This window comes from Poecilia reticulata, chromosome 12 (genome assembly GCF_904066995.2).
Source record: "Poecilia reticulata chromosome 12, P_reticulata-male-v2, whole genome shotgun sequence".
NCBI classification, from domain to species: Eukaryota; Metazoa; Chordata; class Actinopteri; order Cyprinodontiformes; family Poeciliidae; genus Poecilia; species Poecilia reticulata.
Window position 1 is genome coordinate 3,809,791 of NC_088841.1, and position 14,693 is coordinate 3,824,483.

Sequence of the window (14,693 nt, forward strand, 5' to 3'; positions counted from 1 at the left end):
ATCCCACTAAGGGACAAGGGTGTAAGAAAATGGATGGATGGATAAAAATATTGCAGACCAAGACTGTGTGTACCACCGTTCTCCAGCTCTTGTCTGCAGAGTTTTACATTTTGTTGGCAAAAAATAAATAAATCAACCTTCATAAAGAAGGTTTCAACACAATAAAATCAAGAAAATATGAGTTTGTTGGTATTATTGTGTAAAGTTACTAAAGGGATGCATAGCTTTTTTTTTTATCAATCCTTGACAGAAATCTGATTTCTGTTGGGAGGGGAAGAAATAGTTTAATTTTAGTGTATATATTAATAAGAACCTGACTATGCAGATGAAATATTAGTGTTCTGTAGAGTCATCCTTTTTCACATTCCTTAAGTAATGAAAATGCTGCAAGAATATTTCATTTTAAAAGCTTAGTTTTCAAAGCTAAGGACTGCAGCTAGTAGGCTGCAGTGGTTAAATTGCAGCATTCTAGCTATCTTTAAAAAATAGAATATTGCGTAAAAGTGCAATATTTCTTGCAAGTCATCTCAGAAAGTGAAATTATTTCAAATCATCACACAGAGTAAAATGTTTTGAGCTTTTATTTTATTTATCTTGTTGCAATTTTAATGATTATGGTTTAAAGGTTAAAGAAAACAGGTCATTGGAGTTTGCTGGTCAATCAGGAACAGCAACACCATGGTCACTGAAGCAGCTTTTGTTATTTATAGAAGTGTTGATTGGTGCTGCTGGGAAATCAACTTAGCATCTCCATTCAGCTTATCAGCAGAGGGAAGCATAAAGTGATCTAGCATTTCCTGGTAGACAGCTGTGTTGACTGGGCTTGAGAAAACCCTGTGGACCAGAATCCACTGGCTGTGGAAACCTTGAAGCAACATTGATTCCTCTTAATTTTTCCTCCACACCTCAGTACCTTGATTTCCAAATGAAAGGCAAAGTTTGTTTTCATCTGAAAAGAGGACTTTGGACCTGTGAGCAACAGCTCATTTGTTCCCCTTTCAGCCCAGGTAAGACCTTTGTAGCCCAAGTGTAGATTCATTCATGCTTAGTGACTTTGGATGCACTACAGCACTACAGCCTCAGTCCACTTCTAGTGAAGCTCCCCCAAATTTCGGAATACATTTTACCTGGGAATTTTCTTCAAGGTTGTGGTCATAGCTGACTGATCCAGAGTGAGAGACTGTTTAGACACAGGAAACCTTTCCAGAGTTTTTGGGTGACACCATGAGTTTCCAATAGTTCACTATTTCACTGAGAAATTGAATTTTTCCATTATGTGTAAGCCATAGCCATCAAAATCACTACAAAATAAAGACGTTGAATACTTTGCTTTATGTGAAATGAATCTATATAATATGAATTTGACTTTCTGAAATGACTGACAAACAATGTTGAACTTTTTTATATATATATTCTAACTTACCCCTCCAAATAAAACTGCCACAAAGCCTAGATTCCCAGTAAAAGGTAAACAGTGCCCTCTGCTGGCAAATTCTTAGAACGAATAATGTCGGTCCACCTTAAAAAATAACAAACATGGCGTTTTTCCGTGTTGGTGGGGAGAAGTGTCACGTCCTGCCCCGCCCGTCGGTGTTTTCAAGGCTCCGTAAATGCCACGGAGGGAACTTTGCTGTCAAAAGTCCACAGACATCATGAACTCCTGATACGCACTAAGTCCAATGGTCAACATCGCCTGGCTGGTCTTTGGATGTCCGCGGCGCCGCTCTTGCTCAAAGCAGCCAGTCTGCATGAGGACTTCAAAACCGAACGAGTGTGTGGCGGCCAACTGCGCGTGTTGATTTAAAAACTGAAAAAAAAAAAGAGAAAAAAGTTAGGCCGAGGGGACCGCAGGCATGTCTGAACCGAGAAGATTTGTGAGTCCGTTTCACCGACCGCAGTTTTTGGCTGCTGCAGCTCCGGCGGGAAAAGCCAAACTAACGCACCCGGGCAAGGCTATTCTGGCAGGTAAGGAAGGGGCGATAGCGGGGCTGAGCGCTGGGGTCTGCGCCGTGTTTTTACAAGCTCCGCCGCTGTCAGCTCACTGGACTCAGCGTGTTTCCTTTCGCTTCCCAGGGAAACGTCTCACTTTTTTAAGGACTACTCTGCTAAATTACTAATGAATGTGAATATCTAAGAAAATATGTGTGTTGACCAAGGTATTCTCAATTGTAATGTTGGTGTGTTTCTTTTCGTTTTTTTATAGTCATTTTATAGTCATTGCGGAACAAGTTTGTTTCCGATCCTACTTTAGAATATATCTGAAGTGTACAAGAATTAAAAATAAATCCAAAAAATTTTATTTTACACATGAAATCAGACGCTCTTAAAACAAAATACTTGAGCCAGTGTTGTCACAGGAATGTGTATGTACTTTTGACCTTTGACCCCTTCACCAGCAACATTGCTGGTGAAATACGAACAGATTCCATAAATCCAAAACTCTGTTATAAAGAAAAGATGTATTGGCTGCCTTTATTTTACAAGTTGCAGCAAAATCAATGCAGATTCTGCTTTGTGTAAACTACTATAGTTAAGGTTTGATCTGTTTAAATATTTTCTTTTGCGAACTAAGGATAAAGTAAAAACCCAGAATCCTTAATGATGCTGTGAATTAAGCCTTTAGTTAGCACTAAATCAGAAGTTCTGAATCAGCTACCAGCTCCAGCATCATGTGCAGCTCGTGCCACCCCCCTTGCAAGAGTGGTTCCCTTGGCAGTGAGCCATTACAAGTTGATAGATTAACCTAATAACGTTTTGGAGCCGTCTACATGGGCCCAGTGCTCTGTTATTTTATTACACTGACATAAAAATCCTTTTGAGCAGCATAAAATCTGAAGGTGCATCGCTGAAGTTTAGCTAGTTCAACTTCAGAACTAAGTGTTTTTGCACTAAAGCATGTTGGCATCCTCACAGTATGATTTTCTTGTGTAGTAATGCCACATTTCATTTGCAAATCTTAAACAAAAATCTGCATATAATGCTTTCATTTCTGTCATGTTAAGCAGAAGAACAACCACTATTCTTTCATGTACTGAAATCTCTCTTTACATCTCAGTAAAAGGAGTTTAGAAATGGTGGAACATTTTAGTGCTGTTGAAAGCACAACTTTTAAAAATGTCCCTTTTTTTCACACTATCTGACACTGAATCAAACTAAAGGTTTCCTGTTTTAGGTCAGTAGAGATTCCTATTTGCTCAATTAAATAATAGTAAGAGGTTTGCTTAAGGCATTTGATTTGAATCTATTTAGATTTAGAGGTTTACGTACACTAAAACAGGGGTCTGCAACCTTCACAATATTTTTTACCCCCAGTTCAGCGCCGCTAGCAAATGTTTGGAAAAAATACATCTTATAGTTTTCTTTTTTATAAATATCTAATGACAGCAGATATTTTTAAATAAAAATATGCTGTCATATTTAAAGAGCAACCACTTTCTGCCTATTTTCAAAGTGTATAAAAAACGTAGCACATTTTCAAAAAGATGTCTTAATTTTTTTTATGTGGGATGTTGATATTTGCACTTAGTTTCCAGCATGATTAAAAGAAATGTAGATCTGAATAAAAACCACTACTACTACTACTAAAAACTGTCGATACTTTTACTGCGATTCTGTGGTGAAAAATTAAATGTAATTATTCCATGAAAAATCAGAAAAAATGCTAATGCATTTGTTGCTATATCTATTTTTGAAATGGCAGCTGCTGCAGTTTTTAGTCAAAGTTTTTTGGATCCATAGGTTGTAGACTCCTGCACTATGAAGAAGACTATACCCAAATAACATAGGACCACCCAGTCAATGATTTCATAGCTTAGCAAGCGTCTGATAGGTTAATTCAAAACATCTGAGTCAGGTGGAGGTGAACCTGTGGCTGTCATATTCACCATTTCAAGTTTTTGTTTTTCTTTTAGAGGAACCGTATAGACACTGGTTTATTTCACAATCACTTTAAAGGAACCTGGGCGGTCCACAGCCTGGCCCAGTTACAGCTGGTCCCTTGGGTGAAATGGGCCAAAATTCCAGCAAGCTATTGTGTAAGAACGCACGAAGTGTTTGACCCAAGACATGGAGTTTAAAAGGTGATTCTGCCAAATACTACGGACTCCGGTACTGACACTGACTCATTATTCTGGGATGTAGTTAACATAAAACACTTCCTTAAAGAAGAGTTTAGCGTGAGCTAATGTCAGACAGTAAGGAAATAAATAGTCTTTTTATCCATTGTTCAAACATCTGGTTTCATCTGTAACTTGAGGTAGTGACCAGTCTATGAATACTTATATTAATGCTTCCTCATTCATTTTCTGATACTAAAAGATCTCCAGATCTTCTTTGATGTGGATCGATGTATGTCAGCAGGGATCTTCAGTTTCTGGAAAACTGAAGATCCCCATTGTAACTAAACAGAACATACAACAACTTTATTCTGGATTTTTTTTTTGTGTGTGAAAACTTAATGGTTTTTTAATGAAAAATGTCCCAAAGGCTTCTGTCACTCATTATTAGTGATGATTAAATAGAGCAGATGAAATGCTTTTTGATGAGAGCTGAATGGAAGTGTGTGATCAGAGAAGGCTTTAGGACAGTTCTTAGAGGTGTTTGGCATTTTGTTCTGAAATGTTCCACTTTGCATCAGGGACTCGTACCTCAGACTTCAGCTCAAGCCCCTTTTGGCCCCCTGTTTCTCCAGTCAATCAATGACAGACGGTTGAACTCACAGATCAGCATGTACTGGAGAATAATCTCATATCTGCAACGTTGCGTCATGGGCACCGTTAACTCAGATACCGTGACTATTGGACACTACTACTACTGATCACGTTTAAAACTTCAATGAACTTCACAGTCGTCGCCCATCGTTTTCCTGAAAGTGACTCCCTGTGTGTTTATTAACCTGCTGCCCTCATTGGGTTTGCTCAGAAGCCCGGGTCCTGGCGCTCGCGGTCACAAGCCACGATGACGAAGCACTTTGCTCCCAGATTACAACACGCCTGCGCCGGCCCCAGGCTCAGTTCAGGGGCTCAGCACAGGGGCTTAACTTTCCTTTTTTTTTTTTCCACTGATGTTACAAACAAATTGCTTTTTTCAAACTTGTCCTCAGGGTGGAGTGGTCAGGGGTAACATTTGAGGGCATAAAAGCAACAAGCTTACTCTATATGTTCATTTAAGACAAAACATGAAGAAAACACTGTAGTCCTCATAGTTGCTACCATAGACTGGTTTTCTGCACATCCACTTGTTTAAAGGTGCAGCTCAGAAATGTTCCTGTCTCTAGCAAATAAAAAAAGGAGAATGGACAAGCGAATTACTACCTAAGGATTATCTCTATTTAAACAGAGCAACTTTAGAGATTCTGTGTTGGATATTTCTAGTTCTACTAATTCTACTTCTAACCTTCCCTTAAATGGGATCTTAACTATAGCGGGGCTGAAACAATTAATTGGATTAATCGTGATGAATCAATTAATTGAAATAATCGTCTAGTAATTTAGCTATTAGCCTAAAGAACAACATATTCAGAGCACAAGTTAAGCCAAATCTGTAGACATGTATATACATGTTGTCTGTAAATGTGTTCAACACAGAAATCATGAAGTGGTATAACTTTAGCTTCACCTGGTTCAAATTCTATTAAAAAAACTCCTATTGGACACATTTTGCTAATCCAGTTATTAATCACTTAATCCCACAAAAGTAATCAACAGATCATTGCTATACTGTATTGATGTTAAGTCAAACATGTTGTGGAAAGGAGTATTTTTAAAAATGCAGATTCAGATTTTTTTTCTCTTTTTTTTTGCTAGAAATTATCTTGCATTCACTTAAAGAATGCTGCTGTTGCATTTTAGGCAAAAATAAATGTTTTTCTTTTTAAAAAAGGAATTGAATTACTTGTTTGTTTTTTATGACTTAATATAATTCTTGGATTTAAAAATAAGGCTTATGTGGTTAAATGAAGAATCTGCAGAATGCGAAAAGTACTCTTATCTGACTAATCATCAGAATAATTTATAGAGTAATTACTATTACTAATACTTATTAGTTGCAGGCCTCAACTGAAGCCTAACTAGTACAGATCTCTTGTGTTGTCACCATACTCACTATTTAAATGTTAAATGTTGCTGTTACTAGTGGAATCCCCCAGAGGCTAGTTGTGTTCACAGATAACCTAAAACCAGTAAATAACTATGTAGGAATTTAGGTCTCGAATACTTTAGCAACTTTTTTGGCCACATATTTTTCCCTAAAGTCCAAAAAAAAAAAAACAATACTTCATTCCAAATGTCAAGCTGACATATGTGACCAACTCTGTCGACAACGTCGTTGTGGCAACGCGCTGCTCCTCAATTTCTGACTTGCAAACTTGCGGGACGAAAACCAGCGTGATGCATGTTGTAGGAGGTTGTTTCAGATCTCCAGCACAAATGAATGCAGATTTAGCTTGTTGCTCCTCTTAGATCTCCCTTTAGAGATATCTGTGTGTCCGTGTGCTTGAGGCGTTTCGACCTCAAGGAGACGTCCGCGCGCCTCCTCAAACGTCAGCATTCCATTCAGAGATATGGAGTTTTCACTGAAGCTGTACGGGAGCGATGATGTGCTAGTTTATCCGATGTTGAATCAGAGAAGAAGAAAATAAATTTTTTTCAGTATTTGTATCTTTGTCAGATGCCTGTGGAGACACCTAGTAAGTGGGCAAAGATAAGCAAATTTACTCTCATCAGAGTTCGATTCACATCTCCCCTGGTGAACTAGACTTTCCAGGTAAACAAACTAGAGTCGTATTAAGGCAGACTAAACAGGGCTGATGTGAATGCACCCTTAATGATTGTTTGACCATCTACGGCTACAAGTAAAATACTCTATGCACATGTTTGTGTTCCTCTGAGTGGCCAAATTATTATTTTCTGAATTAATCAGAAAATGAGGTTGGGCTGCCATCAGTAGAAGTCACTCCAAATATCCAGCGTACTGACATGAGCCGATCTTCATCGTCGCAGACGAAGCAGCCGCATGACATAGCATGAGACTGAATACCGTGACTATTAAATCAAAAGTTTCAATGGCTTGTTTTTACTAGTTTGATAAAGTCTCTCTGGAACCTGGTTAACTCTCATTAGAAGCACTACAGTGTGTTTTGTTTGTTTTCATCCTGTTAAAATGATGTTTAAATCGACGGAACACGTCTGAACTCGATAAACTGGTTCTTTGTCTTTCCCTAGCTTGAATATGTGGACCACTGCAGGTACTGCCAAGTCTTGTCTCTTGATGAATGTGTTGTGCACTGTGATTTTGATCCTGGCTTAATTTGTAGTTAGAGCTTCAGAGCCAGCTTCTAACTACACTGCCTGGGTGTGTCGCATCCAGCACTGTTGTCACATTTAGAACAGGTTTTCATGAAACACTAGAAGGTTTTTGTGCAAGCCCCGGTTTGGGAAGGCTGCAATTCTGTGGTTGTATTTTGCACAAAACCCCCAACTTGTTTGAGTTGATTGTTGGCTTGAACCACTGCTGTGCTGAATTTCACTGCATGACTGTCTTTTTTTTTGTATTTTTTGTTGAAAATGCATGTTAAGAGCATCAACACACTATGCCTTTTTTATTCATTCAAACTAAAGCAGAGTTGTTGTTTTTTAATGAAGCAATCTTAAAAATAAGATTATATCTCCCATTTTATCAGTGTGTTTTTTCATGTTAGCTTCCTTCCCTTTATGCATACAGTACACCTCTTGTTTGCGTTACAAGAATGTGTCCACTCACAGACACTGGATCTGCTCTGGTGGCTCACCAAAGTGCTGATCAGGAAGGAGGTTACACGCCCCCTTTGACTTGGAGCGGGGCCAAGGGGCGTATCTGAGGGCAGAATCACACTGAGATCAGCCCAGCCAATCAGCTGCAGGCGCCGTGTTTGCTGTTCAACAGCAGACGTGTGACTGCCAGGAATTTAAGGTGGAACGGCTCCACGCGGTATCGTACGTTGGGAGTTTTCACAATCCAGCACCGGCATCACTAACAACTCTTTCTTTGTGTATTGTTTATACATCTTTATGTCTCACGTCGTGTGTAACGCTTTATTCATGTTTTTAAAGCATGTTGTGTTGTATTTTATTCCGTGTGACAAAAACAAGAGAATGTTCATGTTTAGTTGTGTTAGATATGAGGAGCATTATTAGCACCTTCTGACTTTTTAACTTTACAACTTCAAAGTTGTTACATAAATTGAAATGGAAAGAAAATTATGAATGGTTTTAACATTACTTACAAAGAATCTTTAGATACGGACTTCTGATTGTACTGACATCTTATTTAGGGGTAAGAAAGTAAAGGGGACTGAATACAAGTACATACCATATATTTCAGATTTTATGTATTCTTATGCAATTCATTAATCAACATCAATGTGGATGATTTTTACTTTTAGATATTTTTGTTCACAATTTTATAGGATACTTTGATCTATTTTGTGTGTAATTTTTTTTAAACAAAACTTAAAAACTACAAGCTATGAACGGGACATTTTTTTGTCCCGTATGCTGTTGTGTAATAAAGAGCGGTTGTGTCCCTCGGTGGCTCCCTTTGTGTTGGTACTTTGACCCGGTTTCGCCTCAGGAAACCGTCTTCACCCAGATGTTTTGTGTTCACTCAGGCGGGATTGCAGGAGGCATTGAGATCTGCATCACCTTCCCAACAGAGTATGTAAAAACACAGCTGCAGCTCGACGAGAAAGCCAACCCTCCCAAATACAGAGGAATTGGTGAGTTTGCCCTGACTAGTGCAACCCAGTGTGGCCTAAGCAACATCTAACTGATTATTTGTTGGTTTTGGAATTTGAACCATTTTCTTTTGTTCCAGAAACTTAAAGGGACGGTGTTATGTCGCATCAACTTTTCTGATGTTCATAATGTTATTCCCTCATGGTGCCTTTATTCTTTCATGCATGTTTGAGATCTCCCGTTGCAACCATTCAGCCGTTCAAAACGTCTGGGTGAACGTAGCCACGCCTTCAAGACGCAGCTCCTCCTCCTCAGAGTTACGGTTTCCAAGCTTCCCAGCTTCTGCCTCATAGAGGAGACCTCCCCTCTCCTCTCCTCCACTCAGCTCCTTCAGACTAACTAAAATTTCTTTTAAGTCATATTTGACATAAAGGATTTTTTTTTTTTTGGAAACCACTATTCAGTTGAAGTGAAGCAGAAGAATTGGTTATTTGTTTTTATGATGTTTCCCCCACCATGTTTAACGGTTGGAAGTGCTTCATTTGAAAGTCGTACATAAATGGACTAAATGGTAAATGGACTGAATTTTTATCAGAGGTGTCCCAATACAATTTTTTATTTTTTTTTACTTTAGATACGATGCGTAGATCGCGGCTTTTAGATCGAGCATCCCAAACATTGAGGAGTGCCCAACATGGAACAAAAATCAAAAAATAAAAAAAAAAACAGCTTCAATTATTACTGAATATTGTGTTTATTCCATCATTCAGAACTGCTGTCGCCAAGAAAAAAAAGTTTTCCAAATAAGACAAACTAGAAATGAACTCACCTTTTAAAGTGAGAAGAAAATCTTTTTATGCTCTATGTATATTTAACCTGTGATAACTTATGTTACCTGTGATAACTTATGTTATCACAGGTTAAGAGTCAAGCAAACAGACGTTTGTTACATTGTAAGCCAACCTTTGACTTTTGAACCTTGGCACAGATCTTTATACAAGCCCAACTTGAAAACAAAACTCCTCTGATCTTTGTGTCTATTTAGGTGTCATTAATGCTTTAAAAAGTAACTTGTGTCCATTTTGTCCTAACAGTGGACTGTGTGAAGCAGACAGTGAACGGCCATGGGGTGAAGGGGCTGTACAGAGGCCTGAGCTCGCTGCTCTACGGCTCTATACCCAAAGCAGCGGTCAGGTACTGCAGCCGCAACACTAAACACACAAGTGGTTCTCTAATAAACTATAGAGTTTACATTCTCTGCAGCAGCCTCTTTCCTTTTACACTGATTGTGTTTGTTATTGATACAAGCATTGTAACAGGCATTAGATTAGAAAGTAAAGACTTCTCCATGTGAAGCACTCATGATGTCACTGTCATGTCAACAAACAATTTTTTTTTGTCTGAGAAGTTGCTAAACGTAGCGATAAAATTGCTAAGTTGACAACAGTGGAGGGACTATTGTTTAACTGTGTACATCCAGATGTGGCCCTGTGGGCAGGCGTGTGAGTCAGCCCTCTGTCCCTGCAGATCAAACAAGGATGATTTTCATACCTTTGCAAAAGTTAAGATCGGTGGATAAAATAGTTTGTGATTTCCCAAAATTAAGGAAATCTGGGCCAATTTATCGGCGCACCGCTAGTATTTACATTTATGGTACACTGAGGGACTCCAGACAATAACTGACTTATAATAACTTATTTGGTATATTCTGTGCTATTGTTGTTTAATAAACAACAACTTTCTTCCATATTGCTCCATCAGTCCCATATGGACTGATATGCTTCATGCTTCAAATCATGAAGCATGAAGGAAGCAGGAAGCTAAAACTTCCTGCTTTCAATTATGCAGAACCACCCAGAGTTTCTCTGAGGTGTCAGTGATCGTCTCCATGTCCTCCTCACCCTGGCAGGTTCGGGATGTTTGAATTCCTCAGTAATAAAATGCGAGATGAGAGCGGCAAACTAGACAGCAAGCAAGGATTCCTCTGCGGTCTTGGAGCCGGAGTCGCCGAGGCTGTGGTGGTAGTCTGTCCAATGGAGACTGTTAAGGTATAATTAAAAAGTCACAATAATTTGGGGAAGAAAAAATATTTTTGTGTACACACACAGAGCCTTGCAAAAGTGTTCATACCCCTTAAAGAGTTTTTGTCACTGTACAATCACAAATCTCTTTGGATTTTATTGATTTTATATGATAGAGCAGCAGAAATTCATACATGATTATGAAATGACAAAAATATACATAGTTTTTCCAACTATTTTATAAATAAATATCTGAAATATATACTCTGATATCCCTAACTGAAATCTAACGTAGCCATTTATTCTTCGCAGGTCATTTAACTAATAAAATTTAAAAAAATATTAGTCACAATTATTTTTTGTAGCACAATGAAATGGAAAAAAGCTTCGGGGGCATGACTGTTTTTTTAAAGGCACCAAAAATGCAAATGAATGTCATAAAAAAAACAATATGTGTTGTTTGCATCTCAGGAAATTCACTGTTTTTCTTGTTCTATGAGAACTTACATTTCAAGAACAATCAGTTCTCAGAGAAGAAGAAGTAGAAGAAGAAGCTGCAGCAGTGGAAGTTCTTGTGCAAAAGAACAAGTGAAAATATGTCTGGATGTATTTTATTTTACTGATGTTTGATGGATCTAAGCTAAAGCTCAGCAGCATCACCAAACTCAAAAACAGATTCCGGGCTCCTGTGTAATTTTACTCATGTAAACAAACTTCTTCTTCTGTTTCTTTTTAGGTTAAATTCATCCATGATCAAACATCAGCTAACCCAAAGTATAAAGGATTTTTTCACGGGGTGAGGGAGATTGTAAGGTCCCAAGGTGAGGAAGGTTTTATTTACATATACTGCCCCCTGCTGGTTAACTACCACTATGCACACATTGGAAATGATTGATTCCGCTGGGTCCGTGTTGCTTTCGTTCAGTTGAACAAAAGCTACACAGACCAAGCAGTTCATCTTTCCTCTCTGATTCGTTTATGTTATTTTAACAGACCATATCCTCCTTCCACTTTGTTAATGAAGGGTTTTGTTGTCTAACTTGTCTTCAGGACTAAAGGGGACCTATCAGGGACTGACTGCCACTGTGCTGAAACAGGGCTCCAATCAGGCCATCCGCTTCTACGTCATGACCTCGCTGAGAAACTGGTACAAAGGTATGAAAACAAACTGCTGCAGTAATAAAAGTCCCTCTAAAGCTGCAGCTCTTTCAAACAGACCGCTTCTCGTCCCTCTTAAAGGTGACGACCCCAACAAAGTCATCAACCCCCTCATCACCGGGCTGTTTGGAGCTTTCGCCGGAGCCGCCAGTGTCTTTGGAAACACTCCACTGGATGTGATTAAGACCAGGATGCAGGTCAGCTCCCTCGCACATTTGATCCTCACCTCAGAACTCGACCTGCAGTGCTGTTGGTGACGGGTTGTGTTTTTGTCAACAGGGACTGGAGGCCCACAAGTACAAAAGCACAGTGGACTGTGCCGTTCAAATCATGAAGCATGAAGGACCAATGGCGTAAGTGCAATGGAACAGACTGAAGCTGGGGATAAAAGTTTCTCTTTTTGGTCTCTGCTGTGGTTGCCCTGTAAAGAGGTGGCGACCTGCAGGATGGATTCCACCTCTCACCCAGGGACTGCTGGAGATTGCCATCACTCCTACTCAGAAACAACCAATCAGAGCCAGGAGGAGGGTCTTAGGACTGTCGGTCATGCTGGTGTACGCATTGCTCACAACGTCCCCCACACTGCGTGCATGAGCTCACGATTGCTGGTTTGCAAAAGCTGTGTACATGCTGATCTCTTAGAAGCTAAGAGATCAGCATGTACACATGCATGATTGACAGTGCTAAGACCCTCCTCCTGACTGTGATTGACTGTTTCTGACCCAGATCGGTGCATTTCTGCAGATAACAGTAGGATCACAGGGAGAAGGCAGAGGAGTTAGATTTTTTTCCCACAGATTATCTGTCTCATATTCTACTGTCAGGACATAGCGATGACTTAAACAAATATGTAAAAAATGTATTTTCCTAAAAGCTAACTACATACTGCAGCTTTAAGTAGCAAAATCACAATTGAATCACAGTGTCTTCACGTAACATCGTGCTCTCCCCATGTCCAGTTTCTACAAAGGTACTATTCCTCGTCTGGGTCGGGTGTGTATGGATGTCGCCATCGTCTTCATCATCTACGAGGAAGTCGTCAAGTTCTTGAACATTGTGTGGAAGAATAACTAAGCCGGACGCCCGCGTGCTGCACTACTTGGAGCGCTCAGACAGTTACTAAAACAGGCTAAAAATCCCATCTTCTTAAATCAGGTCTTCTAGGTCCTAACGTCTACCTCCAAATATTTTCAGGTAGAAATCAGAAACGGGTTGGTTTAGTACTTCATTCTTCATTCTTTGTTTCTTACAGCACAGCAGCAGTGCAAGCATTACCACCCTACCTTAGAGATGCAGAAATGCTGCTCACGTTTGCTCTTTCCTCCCGCCTCTCTCAAATTTCCTGATGGGGCAATTTTCCTTAAGAGCTAAGTGAAAAGCAGTCAGTAGATCTGCTCTACTAAAAGAGATGTTAGTGCCTCTCAGCACAAACTAATGCTGTGTTCACTTGATAAAAAAGCTAACAGCCAGCCCCTTATAATGTGATTTAAACACTAGAGGAAAAAATATATACTTGAAGGAAAAAAAACAACAAAAACAACAACTCAGAAATCTAACATTTTAAGCCCTTTATAATTTTTTTTCACTTGTGAGGAACTAGAGTTTATTAAATTGGTACCTAATGCAATAAATAATATGCTGCTGAGGGTCAAATAAATAAAGGAACAAATGCCTTAATTCTAGAATGTCTAAACATGTAGATTGTTATGAGGTGTAATTTAAAGATATTGCTGTATGATAATTTGTTTGATATCCTTTAAGGATGAGTCAGAGGTGGTGTGAGGAGGGTTCACCGTTAATTCACAAAGATGTTCTATATTAATTTATGCGTTGCCCTGGGAAGTGCCTGTGTTTTCTGTGGTTCGTTTTGAGCTTAAGGATGGGAGAAGGATGTCTTCCATCACTACAGAGTTTAGGAGCGAACTCGGTTTTATACACTGTTGTTAATTCTCCAGCTGTGCCTAAGGTATTTCTAACACGTTTATATCTTCTCAACTCATCTGTATCGGCATCAGTGTTTCTTTATACTTTTTTGTTATTGTTTGCTCTTTAAATTGTATACTTTGCTTTTAAAGTGCTTCGGATGCAACTAATGGTGCCTTTCATCTCTGTCCATAGATTCTTTTGTAATACAGGCACCTAATTTCGGTCTTTCTCAAGTTAATTGCCTTTACTTTTTATGTCATCTGAGGACCTAATGTGCCAACTGCTGATTATAATAACACAATTGTATGTTATGGACTTAGAGCTTGTAGCTTGTGAAACTGGCTTGTTTACATGCAGTTCTATTACTTCTTTTGCTTATTGCAGTCTTTGTGTGTAACACCTTATGTTTACTGTGAATTACACTTATCTTTCATGTTAATCTCTTAACCCTTGCCTCCATCACAGCTATTTAAATATATTTGGGGTTTTTGGATTAACACTGAGAATGTTCACAGACGGTAGAACTTCATGTGCCTTCTGTTTTATTACCACAAATAAACATGGTTCAGACTATTTGCTCTGTGTGTGTTTATTTTTTGTTGTTGTTGTTGTTCTTTGCTCACAAACTGTACTCACACTGTACCATTGTTAGTTTTGCATTAGATTGACGATGATTTTGTAAGGTGTACATGGAAAATTAATGCTTATTTATTAAACCCTGGCAGATTAAAGTATTGAAATTATTTTCACTTCCCATAAGTTTCTATCTTATAGAAAGTAAGACTAGAACATATAAAAAGGAATAGGGAAAATGTTATTTTATGAGCATTTGGCACAAACACCACGTGACCAAACCCTTCTGAAAATTATACACAAT

General features: G+C 38.8%; 1 protein-coding gene across 3 annotated transcripts; it reads left to right on the plus strand.

Annotated features, from left to right (window-relative positions):
• The first annotated feature begins 1,572 nt into the window (after positions 1–1,572).
• slc25a1b (slc25a1 solute carrier family 25 member 1b) lies at positions 1,573–14,389 on the plus strand. Of its 3 annotated transcripts, none has more exons than XM_008423281.3 (10): positions 1,573–1,965; positions 7,221–7,243; positions 8,645–8,752; positions 9,806–9,905; positions 10,621–10,759; positions 11,469–11,553; positions 11,783–11,887; positions 11,972–12,087; positions 12,170–12,243; positions 12,850–14,389. In XM_008423281.3, the coding sequence occupies exons 2-10, from the start codon at positions 7,228–7,230 to the stop codon at positions 12,962–12,964; spliced, it is 858 nt and encodes a 285-aa protein (XP_008421503.1). In that variant the 5' UTR covers positions 1,573–1,965; positions 7,221–7,227; the 3' UTR covers positions 12,965–14,389. The 3 variants fall into 3 exon arrangements, with proteins under 3 accessions (XP_008421503.1, XP_008421501.1, XP_008421502.1); XM_008423280.3 differs by lacking the exon at positions 1,573–1,965 and adding an exon at positions 2,947–4,079; XM_008423279.3 differs by lacking the exon at positions 7,221–7,243 and having other exon boundaries at positions 1,574–1,965.
• Positions 14,390–14,693: the final 304 nt, after the last annotated feature.